The sequence below is a fragment of the Paralichthys olivaceus genome, chromosome 10 (assembly GCF_024713975.1).
Source record: "Paralichthys olivaceus isolate ysfri-2021 chromosome 10, ASM2471397v2, whole genome shotgun sequence".
In the NCBI taxonomy this organism is placed as follows: Eukaryota; Metazoa; Chordata; class Actinopteri; order Pleuronectiformes; family Paralichthyidae; genus Paralichthys; species Paralichthys olivaceus.
This window is the reverse complement of record NC_091102.1, coordinates 3,033,263-3,057,505: the sequence shown is the minus strand read 5'-3', so window position 1 is coordinate 3,057,505 and position 24,243 is coordinate 3,033,263. Positions and strand designations below refer to the sequence as shown.

The 24,243-nt window shown below is 44.4% G+C and overlaps 1 protein-coding gene across 9 annotated transcripts; it reads left to right on the top strand.

Moving 5' to 3' along the window:
- Positions 1–558: 558 nt before the first annotated feature.
- Positions 559–22,591, top strand: akap11 (A kinase (PRKA) anchor protein 11). Of its 9 annotated transcripts, none has more exons than XM_020104572.2 (13): positions 559–795; positions 1,010–1,099; positions 4,729–4,834; positions 5,245–5,355; positions 5,439–5,492; positions 6,184–6,315; positions 7,155–7,419; positions 7,591–11,956; positions 12,149–12,289; positions 15,056–15,139; positions 17,053–17,099; positions 18,361–18,560; positions 19,160–22,591. In XM_020104572.2, exons 3-13 carry the CDS (start codon positions 4,772–4,774, stop codon positions 19,343–19,345), a joined length of 5,649 nt encoding a protein of 1,882 aa, XP_019960131.2. In that variant the 5' UTR covers positions 559–795; positions 1,010–1,099; positions 4,729–4,771; the 3' UTR covers positions 19,346–22,591. The 9 variants fall into 9 exon arrangements, with proteins under 9 accessions (XP_019960131.2, XP_019960129.2, XP_069388564.1 ...); XM_020104570.2 differs by having other exon boundaries at positions 15,053–15,139; XM_069532463.1 differs by having other exon boundaries at positions 12,080–12,289.
- Positions 22,592–24,243: the final 1,652 nt, after the last annotated feature.

Here is a 24,243-nt window from a genome sequence, read left to right as displayed (position 1 = left end):
CTGAGCTGCGTTGGTTAAGACAGACGCCATCGACATGAAAATAACACAACTGAAAACATCTGGGACGTTTGGGAGATGAAAACCAATTTCTGTAGGTTTGACTCCTTGACCCTGTCACTGTCTCATGAGACAAGAGAGATATATTCTATTCATAATATATATTATATATATCATATTTTATGGTATGAATGTTTTTGCTATAACAGTAAAAACCTGACTGATACTGAAACTGGCTGTAATATTTTTTTTAATGATTTTCAGGTATATATTTATATATTTTTTAATTTGTCAATGATTCCTAAGATGTCGTTATCAAACCTTTATGACAAAGAAATGAATTGAGGTTTGATATAATACAGTTAAACAATAAACTTTATATTAAACAGAACAGGAGTGTAAATGTACTTCGTTACTTCCACCTCTGTTGTCATTATTATGATTATGATTATTTATTCTAAATCAAATGACATATTTGGGATGTATAATTAATCATTATATACATTTTATAATAATGTATTACTATTAAGTAATTGAGTAAATGTACTTCGTTACATTCCACCACTGTTTTTATTATCGTCATCATTTATTCTCAAACATATCCAACTCGATTGTTCGGTGTTCGGTTGAGCCCGCAGATCGGTTTCTCTGGGCTCGATCAGCGCTGTCTCTGTGTTGTTTTCGTGGGGAAACCGGAACGAGCGGAACCCGGTGATGTCGGTGCTCCTCGGTTAATTTGCGGGAGTCGGTCGTAGATGCGGGGCCGGTGACGCGCGGACATGTACCGGAACGCTTCAGGTGACTTTGCGTGTGAGATGAAAAAAGATGAACTCACCTGGACGCGGAGGTTCACGGCGTCGTGTTAGCCTCCGATGCTAATGTCTGATGATGAGCTAAACTAGCATGAATGAGGGTCACACTGCGATGACCGCGTGTTTCATATCTGATGTCGTTGATTGATCCTGATCCAGATGTGACAGATGTGTTTTCCCTCCTCCGGTTCGACGGGTAGGACCTCGAGCTTGAACCGATCCAAGCGCTCGGGTCGGGGACGAGTCGCGTAACCGAAGACAGCGGCGGCGGCGGAGTCGGACCCTGAGCGGTGAGACACCAGCAACGTCTTTATTCTAACGTGTTGTCAGGAATACTAACGTGTACGCAGCACCTCTGAGCCGGCGTGTCGTGGGTTCGATGCCCGGCTGCGCCCCCGCACTGCAGCGTTAGCTCGGTGGCTAGGTGTGAGCTAACGACATTAAGGTGACATCGCAGTCAGGAGACCGCGGCCTGGTTCTGCCGTCAGCCCGGTGACCGACAGCCCGTCACTGCGCGTGTGTGTGCGTGTGGGGGGTGGGGGGGGTCGGTGTTTGTGCAGGTCGTGCTGCGGGGCTCCAGCTGTGGTGTGCGGGGACCGACTGCACCCCGCACAGCCCGAGTGAGTCAACATCAGCATCTACAGAGCGCGGCTGCTGCCCGGGGCCTGCTGCGGTCGGTACCAGCCCCGGAGACTGACACCCACAGCCCGGCTCCGTGAGCTGGAGCCACGGCTCAGTCTGCGCGTGTGTTTGTGTGTGAGTGAGCTTTACTGAGTCAGTTTAGATAGAAACACACCAGTGAAAACATCACTAGGATTATTATATATTTAATTTCTGTATCCTTTCACCTGAATCTTACACACTGGATGTGTGTGGGCAACACCAAAGTTTGGTTTCAGCCCGATGCCAAATAAAACCAGTGTGAGGATCACCTGATGTGTCATTGGTTAAATTGTGCACACTAGCTGATGTACACTTATATAAGGGAGAGAAATGTGTCACGATGAGTCAGGCCGTTTTTCTTAGGATATTTATTTGTGACCAAACAATCACATGCATGTGCACACAACAGAAGCACAGATGTAAACGTTGCAGCGCTAAGAGGAGTGTTAGTGTGTCCGGGATGTGATCTAACTCGTGACTAACTCAATAGATCCTATTGATGCAAGTGTCTATACTCAAAAGAAGACTTTGTATTTGTAGTCTTGAAGCTTTGGGGCTCTAGTTCAAGTTGTTTACGACGTTATCTACCCAAGAACACAAATGTGGAGACTTGAACCATGACCATTAATGTTGCAGTTCAAAAATGATTGAACTGTTGAATTTTGTTTTGATTAATCATTTATTTAAATTTCGCTTCAGGGTTTTATTGTGACTTTATAGAGAGAGACAGGAAACAAAGGTTCATGGAGGAGTCAGATGTCTGTGTTGTTGTATCGCACCTCTGGCGTCAGTGGCAGAAGAATGGGGTAATTCACCTGTTCAATGATTTATTAAGCAGTCGGCACGTCGAGCACATTAGTTAAAGTTTGCAGCAGATAGTTGTCAGTTGTTCCTCAGGCAGGAATCTAACTGTGGACACAAGATTTATGCTATTATGATAAATGTAAGAAAACTAATTTGGTTCATTATAAAATTGTGAAGGGGAAAAAATGGTGCACTATTTTAAGCATTAACTTTATTATAAAAAAGATTTATTAAAACATATTTTTGTCATGAATACAAATCATAAACTGTAAAATCATAAACAAATAAATAATATTCTCAAACATAATCACTGATACAGTACGTCTGTGAAACTCATGTTGATGTGTCAGGCTCTATGTCATGATGACTATTTTATTGTGGATATTATATTCACTTGTCTGCTGCAGCTGCTGTGGTGACACTTGACCAGAGTCACCTGCGGTTCAGTAGAAATTGGTGTGAGATGGTGTTTGTCTTCATGTTCTCCCAGACTCTGCTGCTCTCTCTCAGCCTCTGTTTATCCATCCTTCCGGCCACCCACACTCATGCTCAAGATGTGGGCCGCATCTGCACAACCAGTCAAACAACCAACACTTCAGACTACACAGTTTGTGCCCTTGACAGGTTGTTGATCACAAACAACCTCCAGAACCTTTTTGCTGAATCTGCATAGCTGCGTTCCTTTGTTTTTGCAAGCAGCGATGTTTCACTTTGTGAATCAGTGCTCAAGAATCTGTTTAACCTAGATTGACTTAGTTGTAAATTTCCCATTGCATGAGTAATACTAGATTACTATGACATTATGTGACCACACCGGTTGCATAAGGTGATAATGATGTTGCTATTCTCATAAACTGCACCACTGGTCACTAAAGCTGTGAAATGAACATGAAACATCTCAGACTGTTGTTCTTCTTTCAGACAGTCGCAGTCATAATAGACGTCATTGTGCCGGCTTCCTCTGTGACTGAGTGAATGTGGAAGTGCTGTGTGGTTGAGGTTGGGCAGCGGTGCCTGGCTATGTTGTTTTTTTTTGCAAAGCACCCGTGAGAATCCAGGAGGTCCTGGATCACCACAGGAAGCTGTGGCGTGCACTCGACCCCGCTGGTTCTCAAGATGCTGGACGGGCTGATCAATCAGACCACCTGCCTGCATCTTGACCCGACTAGCTGCTTTGGACCATACCTCAAAGGAGAGGCTTGGATTTCCTGGGAAACTTTTCCCTCTTGTACACTGTAAATATTTTGCCTCTTTACCCGCACTCTCTTACCGAGTGTGTTTCCCCTGCTCCGAGCACACAGCGCTGCTCTCCTGCTCTCCTGTTTGATCTCTGATGCAGGCCTGCCTGTTTAAAGAATATGAAAGAAGAGTGGCCTGCAGTACGAAGCTGCTCCTCACCAACAGTATGAGTCTAGGCCTCATGTTATTTTCACACGGGTTTGACGAAACCTCGGTCAGCTGCACAATCTCAAAAATGTTGTGCACAAACCAAAACGTTAACTGCATCACGTCCTGCAGGAAAATGTGTCCAAATCAGTTTCACAGGCTTGAGTCCACCGGTAACTGTCGATTGTAAATCACTGGATGGTACATCGCAGTACGATAGCTTTGTCGCAAGTAACCTAAGAGGCATGTACAGTGGGCAGTGCAGCAGTAGATAGAGACACAGTGTGATATCGCTTTGTTTACTAATAGCACTGACACTGTCATTGCTTTGTCATGTGATGTTGTTTTGGTCGGGGGTGAGATAGCTGCGGAGCAATGTAGAGTTCAAGCTTAACAATCCTGTTCTCTTTCACTTGCTGCAAGTAGTACAGATGTTCAGACACCATTTTTACCTTCATGACACAGAGTCCCTATCCCATTCCAGTGCATTTAAATAAAACAACAACTGGTATCTAAGAAAAACAATAGAACTTCCTTTAATATCTATAGTTTGACGGCCATTAATGGAAAAGTTATGGAATGAACAACAATCACTTCCTTGAAACAGCTTAAAACTGAAGTCTTGCATGAAGTACTCATCACTGTTTTACTTGTGTGACTTTCCAGCTTGAAATACGACATGCTAGCTCTGGCTAACGCTACACTAACAGAAATGACTTCTTCTTTGCTGCTCTAAAAACAGCACATGCCTGTGGCAGCGCAGTGCAACCGCTGTTTCGGGGGAACAGCAAAGAAGATGTGATTTTGCAGATGAAGAAAATGTCAGTGTTATCTGGGTGAAAATAAACTAAAGATGTGTTTGGTACGTTGTTCCTGATTCTGGTATTATAACATCATCATCATCTCTACTTGCAAGTGGTGGGGGTACTAGAGAGATTGACTGAGCTTTGTTATTGAAAGCTGTGATATAAGTCTGATAAATTTCTAAACTCTCAACCTTGTCTCCTCCATTCTGTGTTAATCACTTTGCCTTTTTCTTTCTCCCCGGGCACCTCTGTGTTTATAGGTGAGCGGCCAGTCAGCCAGCCCCTGTGCAGCTCGCAGATGCGATGGACGCCTGTGCCCGTATTAGAGGAGTCCCACTAAGGTCCAGGGCCTCGGTTCGGAAAGAGGTCTGTCTGACTCAGGCTGTTGCACTTTTATTTCCACTAGTAATGTTCTGTTGTTAAAATGCATACGTTAGTGAATTGAAATAAAACAGCGCTGGCCTCTAACAGTTTTACATGCTTGTGGTCTGTCGCTGCTATATGTTGAAGGAATATTCTGTGGTGCTGTGTTCTAGTAGAAATGGATAGGGCAGTAGGATCTAAAGTGTTTTTGTATGTCAGTGTGAATATAATCTGATTACCCAGGATATATATTAAAGTCACTTGTAAAAACAGATACTTAACATAGGATTTTCTTTTTCTTCCATTCATCATCCATAAATGCTACAGTGACAAACACATACATACACATTGGTTTCTCATTAGTTCTGTTGGGAAACATTATACTGAGTCTAACCCTGCATGTGTGTTTGCAGACTGTGCGTGACAGCGGGGCACAGTGTGTGAAGAGCCTCTTTAGGAATAAAAAGGAGCTATGCAGCATTGGCCTCGAGCTGACGACCAGAGACGCCACAAGACTGACAGAGGTTTGTCACACATACACACAGCAATGCAAACATGTACAGAGCTCAGCCATGTTCACGCACAACAATCAACTGTGATCTTTCAGATTCATTTTGTGTGTCTGCCTGGACAATGTGAAGGGGACGATGTCACCCAGCAGGTAAGACTTCACAAGTACAAACACGTATCACATGCCTACAGAACCTCACTTGTCAAATCTACCTTATATCATGTGGTAATGACACAGATGAGCAAAAATATTATGGTTTATACTCACACATTCAGAAAGTATGTTGATTGTTTCTTAACAACAGCACCCGTGAGAGTCTGGGATGTATTATATGTATTTTTATCCTTTATTTAACCAGGAACGTTCCCTTGAAATACAATATTTCTTCTGCCAGGGAGCTGTGGTCAAGATGGGCAGCAAGTGAAATAAAGTCATGTCTTTTTTAAATACAAACTGGTTGCAGATCGCACAAAAAATATTGAAGACAGAGAACAGACTAAAGCATAGAAACGTGGGAATCAATGGCATAAGTAAATCATGGAAAATATAAAGCACATGTTAAAAGAAATTACATTATTCAATAAAAACTGGTTTCAAAAGTTTTTTTTTTTAACTTGCTGACAGCGTTACAATTCCAAGTTCCAAGCTCATTCCAAGCGTGCAGTGCATGAATGCAGAAGACAGATTTATGCAGCTCTATTTGGGTAGAAGTAGAATTTCCACTCATAATCATGTCTTACAGCTACCAGCACACTAGATAAGTATTGTCATATTGTACTTTTGAGGTTAAACATTTGACCTCCAAGCTAACAAGGTTCTGTGTTTTCTTCTTCTTCCTCAGGCTCTAGCCTCTCTGCCAGGAGGGCTGTGTGAGCTCCTCAGGTCGCTGCATGTTGACGGCCTCAAAAATGACGAGGTTCTGTTGCTCAAAGACTCCCGCAGGCTGTCGGAGCACAAAGACGCTTGGCCTCAGGTAGGTGACATATCGAAGGAACATGCTCAGTCAGCATGTCGAGTAAAGCAGAAGTGAGACGGGGGAAGTGCAGAACCCAAGCTTTTTCTGTGCCTGTAAATGTACAGAACACCACAGAGTTGTTTCCTTATTATTAGATATCTTTGTGATAACAAGTTTATTTACTCTCTAAGCAGAGCAGATGTAATGTGATTTTCAACACTCATGAAGAAAACCTAAATTACTTAAAAGTGTGACATTATTCAGCGACTCTGGCGGTTTGAAGTGTTTTCCCACTGCGTGGCTGTGCCTGTGTTTCTCACGCTTTTGAAGAAACACAGGTCGGACAGACAGACTGAAAAAATGTTGTTTTTTCAGCCCACGGTTGCAGCAGTGTCTGCCTCAGTCGTATGTGCAGTGTTTGGGTTCACACAGGCCCTGAAGCTCACTCTGTGGTTTCGTCGTCCGTTTCAGACAGTTAGACCCCCCACCTCTCTGCATCACAGTGTGGACTTACTCTAAGTGATTTTGTATTCTGCACATGTAGCATATCAACTTGCAATCGGAGTACAGACATAACAGTGCACTTCTGGCCCCGTCACCCCCATGTTCCCATGTGAATTCTGTTTCATTTGCAAAAGCCAAGATCTTTCCATAATCAGCTTGACTTATTCGATTGTGGGACACGGTTACTTTGAAAGTTTATTGTCAGGAGAATGCTGTAATTTTTCTATAAAATTTGCCGAATATGATTCACCAGCCAGACATGATTTCAATATTTTCTTTTCTCTTCTCCTCCTTGATTTTCTTTTGCTTTTTCTCCATTTTGCTTCTGACATTGTTCTTTTTTGTTCTTCCAGTGTTGGTTAAAAGCCGTGTGTGTGATGAGGCATAATCCCAACACTAGCCTGTACCCTCAGGCCAGTGTGGCATCTTTACTGAGCTTGTTGGGGTGCTACATGGCAGGTGTCCGCTACACCTTAGAGCTTCAGGCCATTCAGAGGGGCACAGCTGAGGCCAGTCAGCCAGAGGAGGACGACACCAACCAGTCTGTCTCATCCATCGAAGACGACTTTGTCACGGCCTTGGAGCATCTGGAGGAGGACGACACAGGAGACAATCCCTGTACGTTTAAAATCTGACGCGTTTAGATGCGGCTGGTCTCTTTTCTAGAATATCTTGATATCCCATCAGTTGAGAAAGTCTAAAATGGAGTCCTACACATGTTTATCTTTTGTTAGTCTGTATTGTATTTAACCAGTTTTCTCTCGTCTCTCTCTTCATGTCCACCTGCAGCTTCATATCGTCATTTTAAAAAGCGCGATGTGGCATCGCAGACAGTCCCAGCCCATAAGAGAAGAAAAGAATTATCAGGCTCCCGTGTTATCATTAGCTCATCTTCGAAGAAGTATTCCGCCCAAAGCAAGTCGGGTCCAGATGTGTCCATCACAGTGCAGAGGTCATCGTGTGTGGAACCGCAGTGGACTTACTGCAGTCCTGGAGCTCGTCTTCCTTCTCCTCTTATTCATGTCAGTGAATCAGAGGAGTCCGACTGCTCCAGCCCCAGTCCAATCATTTTCCTGGACGAGGTGGGCTACCAGAAGAGCCTGTTGGCCAAGCTGGACATCCCCCAGGTGCCGGGGGGGCCCAGGGAGCGAGTTGAAGACTCAGACTCTGAAGTCAGTGAGTTCTTTGACAGTTTTGATCAGTTTGATGACGTGGATGAGCTGAGCTCAGAGAGCTCCACTCTTGCACTGCCTTTGGACACCATCAGTGCCCCAACGTCACAGAAAAAGTGTGCAGAGTCCAGCACCAGTGCGTCGGCATCCAAATATGTTTCTAGGGGCTGCTCAACCAAGGGTATGAATCCTCACCGCTTCGACCAGCCAACACTCCCAGCCAATGTGAAAAAACCTACTCCTCTGAAACCGGGCTCTCCCTACTCACTTCACACTGAGGTGCCTGACTCCCCTCGACCAGTTCAGACCCCCTCCGAGGAAAACGGTGGCCCACTCTTCAGTCCTGTCAGCTCCTCGGCCTTTAGCCCTCTGGTGGACTCAAGTGGACCACTGGAATACTTTTGGAAGACAGATGAACAGGACAACTCAGAGCTACGTAAACCCCAGGACCTCTGCTCTCTGTATAAGACCTACTCAGACTTTGCCAACAGCCTCTCCAAAGAAATTCTAGGGTCTGTGTGTGGCTACCAGTCTGCTGTTGACATCAGTGACAACAAGAATCTCAGCTGCGTCTGCCACAAGGAGTTTGAGAATCCTTCAGGTTACCTGATGAAGCTGTCAGAAATACAGGAGACTGTAACAGTGGACAAGTTGCAGAAGAAGTCTCAGTCTCTGTCCGATGGCATTCAGAGATTTGCCACAGACCTGGTGGAAATGAGTCTGGGCAGTGCCTTGAGAGACATTCAAAAAGGTGTGTCCTCCTGTACCACCACCTTGTGTCACTTAGCTGCAAGGCTCACCTCATCAGTGTTTCAGATGGCCTTCCATGAGATTGGGATGCGCCACGCCTATGTGTTGAAGGAACGAGCCATCAGTGGATTAGCTGGTTTCCTGGTCGGAGAGGCTGTGTCCGGGGCGCTGAAAGATTTCCTGACAGTGAAAAAACAGATTTTTCACAGCACAGTTTCACGTTTCGCTGCAGACCTGGCTGAAGAGCTTGTGTTTGAAGGTATTATGGAAGTGTGTCAGTTCTCCCACCCCTCAACCCCTCTCACCTCTAGTGATTGGTCCTTTGGCCATAGGCAAGAAGAAGAGGAAGAGGAGGAGGAGGTGGTTACCTCCTATGCTTCAGATTTGTCTGAGTCCGTTATCCAGGAGGCCTTCATTGAGCTTTCTCAGGCAGATGTTGCCTTTACCAGCCAAGCAGCTATTAGTGTGTCTATGGACAACATCTGTTATGTCAGTGCAGAGAACAGCGGCACTGACACATGTAGTACCTTTGCTAACCAGCAGGTTTTAAGTTCCAGCTCAGCTGCAGCGGTTCCAGGGCCCTCAGGAGAAGATACTACCTGCACGGTGAAGAAAGCCCTGTTCACTGTCTCGGGAATGGCCAGTTGTATTCCTGTGCCCCAGGCCGGCCAAGCCCTCTCCCACCTTCACGAGTCTGAGGAGACCTGTCAGTATAAGTCCAGTTCACCAGATACCCCTCAGGAAAGCCCTGAAAGAATAACTGAACACTCCTCTGACACCACCACATCTACACAGACTCACCTGTACAGTCATGGAACGCAGACCCCCATAGCTGGAGGAGGCCCATCCCAAGGAAAGTCCTCCTTCCAAAACTTCTCTGGCAACATGGTGGATATGATAGTTACTGAGGCTTGTGAGCTTATTACTGCTTCTAAGATGAAAAAGAGTTTCGGTGACTGTGCAGATTTCTTCACTAAGACAATCGGAAGCCGGAGGGACACTTCTCCGCCAGAATCCCCTTTGAAGCAGGGAGCCAGCAAGGAGTGCGTCAGGTATGATTGTAGAGATTCACAGTATGTTAGGACGGGGGGAGCTGTAGAACAAGCAACAGGCCCTCAAAGCCATGGGAAAGCCGGCTGTGAGTTAGACCCTAGGACCAGAGTCGTGGTTGAAACCCATCCCGTAATGATGCATACTCTTGACGTGCCGGGTACTGAGATGGGTGGACAAAGGAAGATATCTGTTCCTGGGGATGACTCAACTCCGAACACTGGCCAGAAATCTGGTGGGACTCCCTGCACGCCTCCTTCTACCCCTCAGCAGCCCAGTGAGGTCTCCAAGGAGAAGCAGATAAAACAGTTCTCCAAGAAGCTGAAAAGCAAATTGGCCAAAGAATTTTCCCCTGCTACCCCGCCTCCCACCCCTCACTATCAGCCCGAGCCTGGCCGAGGACCAAAAGACGTCACCCCTGAAGAAGACAAGGCCGAGTTTATGCTCAAACTGATGAGGTCTCTCTCTGAGGAGGCAGATGGCAACGAGGATGAAGAGGAGGAAGCATTGGCAGAAGAGGTTGGTGTTGATGTCAGTCACAGATGTTTAGAGGCAGGGAGTGGCCGGCATGACGTGAACCAGATGTCGGCTAACAGGATGTCCAACAAAGAAGCTCTCCACTATGCCGAGCGGTTGGCTTGTCACATTGTCTCCATGGCAACAGAGATGGACACGCTGGGAGTAGCGGAGGAGGAGGAGGAGGAGGAGGGAGAGATGAGCAAGGGCAGTGAGAGGAGGAGAGACAGCGTGGCTCAGTTCTCGGAGCAGACGCTTAACACATTGTGGGTGTATGCTGGGGAGGTGGCAGGAGAGGTGATCAGCGACGTGAAGAAGATGGTGAGCTCTGGACAGCAGTGTCCATATCACAGAGCGATCAGACGAAGAAGCCTGGACAGACCTAGCTCTGAATGTTTGCACCACCACCACCATCAGTCTCAATTCAGTACAGACCAGAACAGAGACTGGAGGGTGGGGAGGCTGGCAGAGCAGTGGTCCAGTGAACTGATAGCCTCTGTCTTTCGCTCTCCCACCTCCACTTCAAGCACCTGCTCCAGCTCTGGTCTGTCCTCGGAGTATCCCAGCTGTGAGAGTGTGACAGATGAATATGCTGGCTACCTAATCAGGGTGCTGAAAAAAGAGGGAGGTAGTAGGGAGTTGGTGTTAGACCAGTATGCTAGCCGTCTGGCCTACCGATCCATAAAACAAGGCTTGGCGCATGCTAGTCGCAAGGTCAAGCAGAGAACCTCAAGCTTGCGCCTTCACTCCTCCAAGTCGCTACCAGACGAATGGAAAGCTTCGAGTAGTGAAGCCTCGTCGCCCAAGGACAGAGCGGAGTCGGTGGCTTCTCCGTCAGGCGAGGATGCTCAATGTTGTTGCAGCGACTCTGAAGAGCAGAGTCAGAGGGAGTACATGGACCTGGTCAACTTCGCAGAGTCTTTAGCATACAACATCACCTGTGATGTCACACGCAAGCTGCATCTTTCCTCTGTACGACTGCCCAAGTCTCTTACGGACTCCTGTCTTTATAAGAAATCCAAGTTTGAAGGCATGGCAGAGAATCTCATCAGGAACTCCTTCTCCTGCCCCCTGTTGTCCAAAGAGGGTAAAGGCAAGCATTACCACAGTACAGGAAGCCTGTATGATAGAGGCTACAGCAGCAGGGTGATACAGGTCATTGAGCATTATGCCAGGAAAATAGTTGATGACACTTTGAAGATGAGCCTGTCTTCAGTTGGACATTCATCCCGGGAGCATCAGAGGACGCAAGGCCACGACAGACACTCTCACACCAAGAGGCTGTCTGAGGGGCCAGCAGGGGGCCAAGCTCTAGGCGAGAGGACGTGCCGTTATTGTCAGGTCCAGGAGTGTCCGTACTGCACCAAACACAGCCGGCACCACCAGCCTGGGTCACAGAGGAGGAAAAGAGGGTCAGACTGTCAGACAAGAGCCGAGCGGCTGCCCAACCTGGACATTCCTAAGATTCACATCGACCTGGACCACAGGGCAGCGTTTGCAGAGGATATGGTATCCATGGTGATGGAGACGGCTAAACGCGAGCTGAGCAACACCAGCCTTAATGCCGACAGTGGCATCGGTCACGATGGCACCAGCTACGCTGAGAGTCTAACTGCAGAGATCATGACATCAGCCATGACCAACATCTGCCAGGCTGCCAACACCAGGTACACACATGTTCCTCCGATGGGTTGAGCAACACATACTGCAGCATTTAAGCAACTTTGTTTGATTGATTTTTATATCAATTGATTAGTCATTTATGAAAATCTCATTTACTTCTTACCCAGCATCACCACTTCACTGCACCATCATGGATTTGTAAGGTGTGACTATTGTTTCCTTCCCTGTGCGTTCAGCTCTCCAGGGAGGGAAGCGTCTGAGTCGACTGTGTCCCAGCAGCTGAGTGTAGGAGATGACAGTCTGGGCAGCTGGTCTAACCTGAGCTTTGAGGATGAGCATGCAGACGACAACAGCAGCTTCCTGCACCTCAGTGACAGGTATACAACCACTGACTTTCTCACTCAAACAAACATAACAAATATCCAGTTTCCTGATGGTAAATACACCATTGTACACACAATTCTCTTGAAGGAATATGTTGGTTTGGCTCTGACAATGCTGTTATGTGTTAATTTATACATTTGTCCATTAACGATTGCAGTAATGTAATGATCCTGATTTAAAATCTCCTCAATCTTATTAAGCATAGTAAGTTTTTAATAGCATAAGAAACAGCACAAAAAGAAGGTGATTATTTTAGCTCTTAACTCTCTCAGACTTCCCTCTAGTGCTTTTATTGGAAACAGTCGATAATCCTCAGTGTGATTTGACACAGTGGTTATAGGAAATAACCAGATTTTAGGGTGTAAATCTAAGTCTTTATGGACATCTGGACAGTATTTATGAAGCAATATTATTAGTTTTTGCAGCGACAGGTGGCACAAGTTTCTGTCATTAACTCATGGCATTTGGCATTTCATAATTTTTATCATTTAAATTATAAACGAACATATATTAGATGTTTTTTTTATAGCCATGGGTTCTATAAAATGTTTACAAGATTTACTGTAAAATATAAAATTAGAATTAAACCACAGAGTCTCCGGCCAACCGAAATGCATAAAGTGGCATATGAGGGTGTAAGTAGTGAACAGGCACGGTGTTGAAATATGTGGGGACAATGTTGACATGGGTGAGAGGCTGTAGAATGTATTTCTGTGCAGACATGAAGAATGAGGTTAGTTGCTGGTGTTGGACACTTTGCAGGAGTCTCCTGTGGTCGATTCTAGATTGGAGGTTTCCCAGGGTCAGCACAGGGCACAGGGTTGGTTTGAGACTTCTCTGCCAAAATGCAATTTTTTCTGATTTGTACAAATGTTACATAATACGTGAGCTGTGTAACAGATATGTTGTAAAGATTTTATGTAGCTGTCAGTGAAATTCACCACAAGGACGGAGGAGAGAGTTGTAGTTGTGACAGAATCAAAGAAGGGTTGAGTGGGTGTGGAGTATCAGCCCCCTCTGAACATACTGCGTCTTCAGTCTCTGGGAATGAAGCTGTTGACATTTCTGGCAAAGGTTTCTATCTCTATGGAAGAAAAACTGACAACATTTCAGATTCTTTCCCAAGATACTTAAAGAACACAGAATGTTTGCAGCTATTTTGTCAATCAGGACTGAGTTTATGAGTCATAATGTTTTCTTAAGGTGTGTCTTGAAGTGCTCTCTTCACTTCAGGCGCTGTTTCTACAAGAACAAAGTCCAGCATGTGTTATTCCTTAGACTCTCTTCAAAAGTCCTCTGCAGATGAACTAATGGAAGTGGGGGAAAAATAAATAAATCACCTTGAAATGTTTGTTGACACACTGAAAGTGATGATTAACTGAATGAACAAGTTCTCAGCATGTGTCATCCAGGAGAAAGCTGTAGCTGAGGTAATTCAGATTGATGGAGGTATTTTTTTTGATGATCAGAAATGTTAGCGAGAGAGTGCTGCACACCACAGTTTGCAGGTTCCAGCCAGAAGGCTAATTATTGACTAATTACACCGAGAGAGTGTACGGTGTTGTGCTTGTGTTGCCAGCTCGTTGTCTTGGTGGAACCCACATGATTAACAGGATTAAGTTGACGACCGGGATGCAATGATCTCACATCTTAAACCTTTAGCAACAAATTGTCTCAATCAAAGTTAAAGATGAATCAGTGGAAAAATCTGCATCATTTGAAGAAAGCTCCTCACCTGACATTTAAAGGATTCTGCCAAAAATGATCATCAGTCTCGAGTATTGTTTGTTTAAGCCTCATGACAGATATGGTTATTATAAAGAATGAGATAACTGAGAGACCCTGATCTTTCTTTTATCTTAGTAGCTCTCATATTAGTCTGAGAAAGTCTCAAATGTAATGATATGAATTAGAGACTGTTAAAATCCTTAAATACGTTTAAATATTAGGTCTTAAATATGTTGAGGTTGGTCTTAATTACGTCAACGTACATTTAACTCTTAACAACTTCCTTTAAATTTGTAAACTTTGTTTTTTGTTTCTGCACCATTCATTTTATTGTTCTCATGTGTTGTAGTTCTTTCTCAAAAATACAGATATTAAGAAGCTGGAATAAAACTACAAGCAAGACTAATGTGGAACAGATGACTTGTCCGTCTGTCGTAAAGACAATAGATTCTGTAGTCTGTAGTTTGAGAGATAACGTGGTGTTTCCGGGGATATTATTTCTAAACGTATCTTTAATTATAAGAAAGTCTCATTAATTCTGACTCTGATATTCCTTCATATCTTGTCTTAAATTTCATTCATCATGGTCTTTATGAACCCTGCCTCCTCCATGTAAGTGGAAAAACAGAGTAGACCTCACATATTAAAATAATTCCAGGTAGTTCTTGTCACACAGGGTTCATGTTTCTAATGTGTTTGATTTTAATATGTTTTTTGATTATATGACTCCAAATGAGCAAAATGGCAGCCTTCTTTTCAGGGTAATTTTTTCCTCGTCTCTGGATAGGTGGAGGAATAATTTATCGTCTGTGGTTGAAACCTGCAGAAAACTTGATCTTTAACCTCACCTGACATTTAAGGGATTTCTCCAAATGTCTAGAATTTTCATGAATCAGAGTCCAGTTTGTTTGACAGATGTGTTCATTACAGTAGATGAGATAAAACTGCTGAATACATTCTGATCTCTGTCTCATCTCTCACATGATGGTCAGTGTTAGAGCGGTGCGTTACCTGCCTTCTCTCTCCAGCAGCAATGGGAACAGCAGTAGCTGGAGCAGTCTGGGCCTGGAGGGGGAGGCGTGTGAGGAGCGCATGTCCTTCTCCCCCTCTGACAGGTTGGTCGTGGGTAACCTCCCAAAATAAAAGACCTGGGGTTTCACCTAGAATGAGACAGAAACAAATAATTTACCAAATTTACTAGAAAGTAAGCAACGAAGCACGAGACCGATCCATCGCCACAAAACTGAAACCGGAGAATTTGTTCACTGTATGAAAATGATATACCACATTGTACGATAGCATTTTGATTTGTACTTTGTCTCATTCTAGAAACCACCATCCCCTCGCATGACCACACCAAAGCCCTAAATATAAACAGACTTTACACGGGATAAGCTTGTTGATGCTAACGTCAGCCTGTGATGTTTTGTTGCTCTACATTACTTGCATGCTATTTGGTTTCTTGATGGGATGATTTGTGCTGTTGTTGTATTTTGGGGGTTTTTGCCCTCGTTGCACTGATGCTGTTTGACAGTTTAAACCCACCAATAGTTTCAAATCCACCAGCTGATTTAACTCCTGCAGGTCTGACATCACAGGCCTCTATTCTTAAAAAAAACATTGACATGTTAAACCTGCACTGCCAGACCGTTATAAACATGCAGTGTTTTCTCAGGCTGGTGAATGTCAGTCCAGTATCAGTCGATCAGTGGATTCCTGTAAATATAGAAATGGTGCTGCAGATTTCTTAATCTGAAAAGTGCTAAAACAACTGTTTGCTTTTGTCATTTGGAAAAGATGCCGTCACCCCGCTGACATTTATATATAAAAAATTAATCTCAAAGTTTGTACTGTTATGTTTCACCATAATATATTTGTGTGTATATAATGTGTCCATTTTATGTAGTGATGCAAAGTACTTATGTATTTCCATCACTATGATGAACTTAATCTTTCTGAGACAAAAACATTGCCACCTTCTTAATATATCTATAAACGGATGACAATATATATTGATATTATCACTCATAAAGGAACATGTAGAGTAACAGATTGGCTTAAGTGTCAATTGTTTCCTCAGTCTGCACACAGTAGTGTATGGGCAGTTCATTTCCAGCCATTAGGTGGCAGGTTTCACACAGATACTGATTCGTGGTGAAGTTACTTCGAAACTTGGGCATTAAAAACACAAGATATGTTTGAAATAAAGACGGAAGATGCAAGTCACTGCTCCGGTGAGTCACTGGGAGACGGCTTCTATCGCACACATCACCATCGTTGCATTTGACAAAGAAAAGAAACCGATGCAAAAGCAGAACACAAAAAATGAAATACTTTTGTTTTAAGTATAAACAATTAGCTACTCGTAACCAACTACAGTAAAAAACTATGTACAGTGGGTTTAAACAGTCACAGTGTTAATGGCCATAGGTGATGATAAATCTGAATTGACTCTGGTGTTGTCCTGTGATACATGATTATGTAGTTGCCCTGTCTCTCTGTCTCGACACTGTCATGGCTGCTTCATGATCCTGTTCATAAACGCAGTGAAATGTGAAAATTCGTCCTCCTTCAGAAAGGAAAACAATCTCGAGTCTGAGAGTCTGTACCCGTGGGGCTGTGTCAACAAGATTGTGATTAACAATCTTCTAAAGTGGAGAAATGACTGTTTACCTGTTGGCAAATATTTGCACAATTAACAAGAGAGATATTGAGCAGATTTCCTGCGCGGAAAAATCAACGTTCACACTGATCAAGATGAACTCTCAGACGCCAAGTCTTAAACCGACAAAAGACACCAAAGCACAAGAGTTAATTTACTGGATCATAGAACAATATTGACTGGAAATGTGCAGCGTAGTTCCCTCCGTGTCTTAAGACGTCTTTTGATCAGATTGCTTTGAATGAAGTGCTTGTGGTGCCTGATATCCTGCTGTTAGCTTCAGCATGCTTATCGTTCTTCATGTCTCCTTTACATGCAGCTTTGTTTCCCCTCTCACTAACCTCTCTGCCATTTCTCGTCCACCAGTGACACCACAGAGGACAAGGAGACTGAGGTCAAAGAGGAATCCAGCGGTAAGAACATTTGACCGCCTGCAGCTTCACCTTTGGAACAAACCGAACAGTTTGCACACTTTTAGACAGCAGTGGGGGAGCAAGGGAACAGACTGGCCCCTCTCTTAATTTGAGGTCTTGTTCTTTCCACTCTTTGAGATTAAGAACAGTTGGACTTGATTTTAAATGGTTGTGTGTGTGTGTGCGTGTGTGTGTATTCGGGGATTTCACCACCCCCATATTCAGCCACTCATTCATCCCCTCCACTCCCTCCACAGTGTCTCACTCGGCGTCATGTGTGTGTCAAACCGGAGCCGGGGGGGGGGCGAGGGTCCATTTGGCGGTGGAAGCGTGGGAACCCAGCTCCGACCAGCGCTGGGGGGGGGGGAGGGCAATGTTACTGTTACTACCCTCAGTGCATCTGTCTTTGAGATGTACTGAGAGGAGAAGTACACAAAGATGTACTGAGCTACACACTTGGCGTTTCAAGAATCCCATCACTGTATGTAAAGATGGACGACATGATGTCCCCCTGGTGGCTGGCAGCTGTATAGGTCATAAACCCCCTCCTCAGTACCCGTTAAATAAATGTTTGTTAAAGATGCTTTCTGTCATTTCAGGAAGTTCTTATCACACTGATGTTTGTTTGTGTTTCTGATCAGTTTGGTTTTAATTCATCTTCTGCAATTTTATGCCTCAGCACCAGCACCACCCAGTGGCCAGAGGCATCGTGTTTACGGGTTGTCCGTCCCATTCTTGTGAACACGACGTCTCAAGAACCACTCGAAGGATTTCTTTCAAATTTGGTGCAAATGTTCATTTGGTAGTTGAGGATGAACTGATTAGATTTTGAGTGACCTCATATGATTCTGGATAAAATAAATGGATTTAGACTGAAACTGCTCTGGTTGGTGGAGGCGTACGACTGCGTGGTTCTAATGATACGAAAAGTTCCATATAAATAAGATTATTATTATTGCTATTCCATAAAATGTAGTGAAATATCATGATTGCGATTGGTCAAGCTCATGTTTTAGTGGCTCCTCACTACTGCACAGACACATATCTGAGATATTTTGTTGTTGTCCATCTTTATTTACAGTCCATGGTTGAAACCTGATCTTGAACCTCACATGAAATTTAAAGGATTTTTCCAAATGCCTAAAATTAGAATCAATCTAAATCCTGTTTGTTGGAGCCACAGGACAGAAATGAAAACGCTGAATAGACAAAACTGTTATGATGTTCAATCTTAAATTAACGAAATGTCTCCGTGCTGCAGGGACTCTCTGCGTGGACAGGACTCAGGTGCAGGCTCCCAGGACCGTACTGGTCGTCGCTAACTCGGACGTCAGGGAGGTCCGGCGCGGTTCTCAGCACGTCGGCCTCGACCCTCAGCTCAGGAGCATGTTGCAGTGGCTGGCAGCCTCCATGGCCGACATTCCCCAGATCCAGCTGAGTCCTGATAGAGAGCTGCAGCAGGTGACTGACCTCAGGCCGCACACAACACATTCATTAACCACCGACTCACCAATGTGGTGTTTATTATTAATCATTAGCACTTTCTCTAACCACGTCAGGTTGCTGCAGAGAGAGAGTTATTCTCTCCTTCCTGTTGTTGCTCGTTTTCAAGGTTAACAGTCTTTATAGTGGTGTCCTTGTTTCCACTACACTTCACCTCGCTGTGGTTACAAACAGGAGGAGTGATGATGACGGATGATGAAGGATATTGTTTTAGGGAGATGTTGATTCAACTGCATTTGGCTGACAGATGTTTGTGATACTGCCGACTGTAATTTATAATAATAATAATAATATACAAACGGAGTGATTAAAAACACCTTTCTGTAAACCTGCAGCCTCCAATACATCTGCAAATGTTGAATTACTACCTTCTTCACAGTTTGAATGATTTTAACCTTCCTCAGTTATTGTGTAGTTGTATTAGACTGACTCAGGTGAACCAAACAAACTGTGTACGCGACTTTCATCGCAAGCAAGAAACCTATTTTCCAGTTAACGTGAATTACAAATGATCTCCGATGGCTTTTTAGTGAATAATGACTTTTTGGACTTTTCAGCTCCCTGTGGTCGTCCAGAGGCTTCGGGAGAGGAGGTGGCGGGTGGGAGAGCTGCTGCACATGCTGCTGCGCTACTGTGAAGAGACGCATGTCGGCCAGTCCCAGGCCCGAGAGGAGGCCCCGCAGGGGTCCAGAGAACCACACCGCACCCCACCCCTCTTCCAGTGGCTCCTGGAGCATGCCTAGATTCCTCCTCGTCTCCTTCTTCTCTCCTCAGCCTCTAGAGGGCGCCATACAAATCAGCTAATCCATCATACTCTCATGAATGTGGGCAGCGAGTGTTTTGCATTGCATGCTGTGTCCAAGAGTACTTCTGTTGTATTTCTTTTCTCTTACCACCTCCTGTTTTTGCTGTTGCAGTTTTGATCTGTATCAGGCTGCATTTACAGCATCAGGCGCTGATTTAGCGTCTTTCCCGCCCTCCCGCAGTTTTGATTTGAAGCCCTCACACCTTGTTGCCATCGTGTTTGAGCCACAGAAAGAGACGGAGAGAAGAAAGAAAGACAGAGAGAGACCCACCCCATGTGTCTCCAGACAGACAGAAATGTGAGTGAGCTGAGAGCAGGAGAATGTGTTTTTTGTTAGGGAATCCCCATCGTTGCCGGGTCGATGATGTCACCACACCCACGGCTCACCTCTTTAGTGGTGTTTCCACATGTTAAGAGACCAATTGTGCGCACATGTACACACACTGCGGCACACCACACCCTTGTATTATCACAGGGGAATCCAAGAAACACTGATACTCATCCACATCTGACGATTATTCCCCTGTAGTATTCCATTATTGTATTAAATCACTCAGAACTGACTGTACTCACAGTTTCTCTGGGATCCTGAATGAGTTAGACGCAGGTTTAATGAACACATATGACCAATATGCTGCCAGACGTCAGGTCTTGGTGGGTCTGCGGGTTTTGTTGCAAGAATTGATCTGAGTCAGGTCCAGCTTCTGCTCGGTGGTTTTATTCTTGTGTGTCAATACGCACAGCATCAAGTGGAGTGAGAACCGAAGTCAGAAACTCTTGTTCTCGTCAGAAATCTGACACTCGGCTTATTTTAGACAAATCAGTTTCTGAAAACATTAATCGTTTAGAATTATTTGACCCAAAATTTAAAAAAGGTGCCGTTTATATATCCCTCAGTTGTCTGCAGAAAGGTTCAGGACTCTGTTATCTTTACAGATTAGTATCTGAAGCATAGAAACAAACTTTTAGTTTCTACGACTTAACATTAATTCTTCTGACAAAATGTTAGTTTTCCGCCGCGGCTGCTTTTTAATTTATCGCCATCACGCTGCTGCTGGTATTTGTGTTCTCTTCGTTAAGGCTCGTTTATGCTCAACGTTGGATAAATAAACAGAAACAGTCGGAGCGGTCGGTTCGGACCTCGAGTTCAGATCAGGTCTTTAATCGTTTTAATTCATTTATGCACCTTGGGTCAGTTTTGGGCCGGTTCGGACGTTTTGGACCCATGAAGACTTCACCTTCACAAACAGAACAAGATGCTGTTGAAACTGTAAAACTCATCTTTTAGTACATTTGACAAAGCTGTCGTTTTGCGTTGATGATCCCATTGATGTTCATATGATTTCTTTAAAAGCACTTGATAAAGTTGCCTCTTGCCTGTATCGGTATTTCTGTGTTATCTAAAACCGTAACACTGGTCGCCTGGCAACCATCTCCTCGGTTGTCAAACTTAGTAAAATACTTAGAGTGGAGGATGTTTACTCGAGCGGTCTGTGTTTAAAGGAAAAAAAAAGTCTATTTTTTTGAAGGTAGAGTATCTAATCAAACATGAAATGCTGCTTAAAGCTAAAAAAAAAAAAAAAAAAAAGGAGCCTCTATATTGGCTCATCGTTGCCAAATGTAGCTCATCAGGTGGCTCTCCTCCCCCTCCAGTCAGTATCACCGTGTGAGACTCTGGCTCCGTGGCCCTCGTCCAGATCAGGGGAAGATCCAGTGACGCAGACGCTGGATCTTTTAGTAATTAAAGACGCTGGTCCCAGTCTGCACCTCCACAACCACGAAGTAAAAACACGTACATAGCTCGAGCCTGGACTCACACACTGTGTCACCCACGCTTCAGTCACCTTGTGGAATGAAGCTCTCCGAACACCACAACTTCGACACAGCACCACCCCCCCCACCCCCACCCCATGGTTACTCACCAGGCCCCATGTGTACGTCTACACGCACAGCACTACCAGAAACTTGCTGAGATGCACTTTTTTTGTTCAGTTTTTCTGCTTGTGATTCGGCCGAGGACAGCGGCTGTTTTCAGGGCCGCCCTCAGACCTGGTCTTGGTGAATTTGCTCCCAGTGTAAACAGTCCGCTCTGCAGCCACAGACACATTTTGGTGTTTGTAGTTATTGTTTTCTTGAGGGACCTAAAAAAAAAAAAAAATAACACGATGCTACGAGGTCCTGAAGTTTCTACCATTATTTTCCTCTTGGAGTTTGAATCACTGTAATATACCACAGCCTCTCATCTATTATTATTATTATTATTATAAACTAGGTGTTGTTGGCAGTGTTCACCTGCATGGCTGAATCTTCGGTGGCGTTTTGAGCTCAGCGTTATTCTTCTCTATGTATTGGCCTCCACTAACCGAGCTGCAGTGATTCATCCGTGCTCACTCTGAGTCCGAACAGTCTGTTACCGCTTCGTCTCGGCCGCCGAACAGTCATTTCATCCTAAAGGTCTTCGTCCTGTTTGATTTGTTTACAAGCAGAGATGAATTAATCACAAAATCCACTATTTAAAGAAAACAAAAGTTCTACTCTAGTTATTCCGACTATTAAAACAATAGTAGAAGCTGACAGTGAAGTATTAACCTGAGAAGTGAGAGTGCAGGTATGTTGGTTTACATTAAAGGAATGTATTCACGAAGAGAGTATCACAGTGTATAAATACATATTCCCTGTGTGACTGTTCACGTAGGACTTTCCCTGGTTTTTTCCAGCCACCTCCTCCCTGTTCTTATTTCTTTCTTTCTTTCTTTATCTACATTCCTGTTTATCCCAGACGACCTATAGCCCGATATCGTTGTTCTTGTGAAAGCTGAATGTGAAACTGCAGAGACTCGACTCCATTTAGAAGCAGATTCTGTCAAATCTGTTTTGCTCCCGTCGCTCCCAGTGTTGATTCTGCGTCTCTGCGACCATGCACAGGAAAATTTAAAAAAAAGATTAAAAAACAGAGACGTACTTCACCTCCTCTCACTTCTGTACTTTTCCCGCTTACTTGTAAAATCCTGCCAAAATAAAAGATATTTAATAAATTATGTAAGTTATATAACAGTGAGTTCACTACTTGTTCTCCCTCGTGGCATTGCTGAATAGTTTACACATTCTAAGCTTGAAGTCAGAATCTCTGAATTTGTTTATGTTAAAGCTTGGTGTGACAATAAAGCTTTTTCATGTGCTCTTATTTTGTTTGTCGCCTTTTAAATGGAACGATCGCGTCATCGTATATTCGTGTTTAAAACGATTGTTTCAGTCCGTCAAGGGTTCAAGTGAATTAACTGATTGAGACAAATAGATTATCAACTATGGCTGTTTATTTTATTAAGCAAAAATGGTGAATAAGGATTAAAGCCTCTCCTGTCCACTGTGATTCTTTCCTCCTTCCATAAATATCATGATATCAGATCACCGTGGTGTTTTATGACAATTAACACCGCATGATAAAAACCCTCGGCTCCTTTGATTGTGTGTGGCAGATATGTTATCGCTTCATGTCCTGGATATGGTGAGAAAGAGTCATGGTCCAGTGGTTCAGAGACACAGACAAACTGTTATTTACACGACGTCAGTTTAACCACAGCTGAGTGAGTGTCCAGGATGAAGCTCGTAGAGAAACACTGCCACAATCAAAGATTACGACAGATTCACGGAGAGGAAGCCACGGGAATGTCAGTCACACACACACGCACACACACACACACACACACACAGCCCCTCACCCTGTCCTTATCCATCAAAACTAAATGTCTAAACCTAAACTCAGTTCTAACCCTGAAACCAAATCTTAACCCTCAAACAACCTGCTGAATTTGAGGACTCACAAAATCAAAATGTCCCAGTGAAGGTGTTGAACCAATGTTGACCCTCAAAACAAAAGAGAGACACACACACACACACACACACACACTGTCTCTGGCATCAGATAGGCTTGGTGCACCCCCCAGCTGCCCTTCGTTCATGCATCCATCATCCATTATTAAATCTTTAGCGGATGCTCCATGTGAATTGCAGGACTCGTAACATCTTGGATTTTATTTCTCCGATTGAACTAAAGCGTCCGACTGCTCCTTCCTTCTTTATCTTCGCTGATGATTCACTCAGTAAATATGACGATACCGTATCAGGCCTGAAAATAATCCTCACTTTCAGCAGGAACTTCACCACATCAGAGTCGATCTCACTGTCAGAGAAACACACGGAGGATTTAAACTCTTTTTTTTTTTCTCTGTCGTCTGCTCGTAAATCTGGAGATGAAGGGGAACGCTGACTTCACAGATTCACTCGGGTCGATTAAAGGCTTGGTTTACCAGCCGAAGGATAATTCTGCTCTTTGCTGTTACCTGTGCTGCAGGTGCCAAAGCAAACAGGGGGATGTGTGAGCCGGTCTCAATAACAGTGCTGCACAGGCCCTGATTATACTAGAGCCGCACAAAACAGCCATTGTTGCTGTGTGATTAAACCGTGCCACACAGGAACAAATGTATGATTAGGTAATGTTCTCTACAAGGCACCTGTCAGCTCCGTGTGTGGTGGATGAATGGAGGGAGAGGAAAGAAGAAAGAGGGAGGGAGGTGTGGATTCCTAATTGCTGGTTGTTTCGTGATACAGGAGGTGAGGAATGTGTCTGACAGGCACATCTCTGATCTCCTGAGCGGCAACGAGGCTGTCGACAGTCAACAAGAGGCCTCCAGATGCAGCCGTACATGGAGACGCAGCTGCCTCAGACTGTGGGCGACCTGACCTGAGTGACGTCATTCAGAGCAGGCTTCAAATTAGGGGGATCAGAGGGTGTGTGGGTGTGTGCACGGAGATAAAGGTCTCTGCAAGGAAAGAAAG

Coding starts and splice junctions, on each gene's coding strand:
- akap11 (XM_069532460.1), top strand. CDS start 4,772: ATGGACGCCTGTGCCCGTATTAGAGGAGTCCCACTAAGGTCCAGGGCC. Junction 5,356..5,438: donor ACGCCACAAGACTGACAGAG/GTTTGTCACACA, acceptor GTGATCTTTCAG/ATTCATTTTGTGTGTCTGCC. Junction 6,316..7,154: donor ACAAAGACGCTTGGCCTCAG/GTAGGTGACATA, acceptor TTGTTCTTCCAG/TGTTGGTTAAAAGCCGTGTG.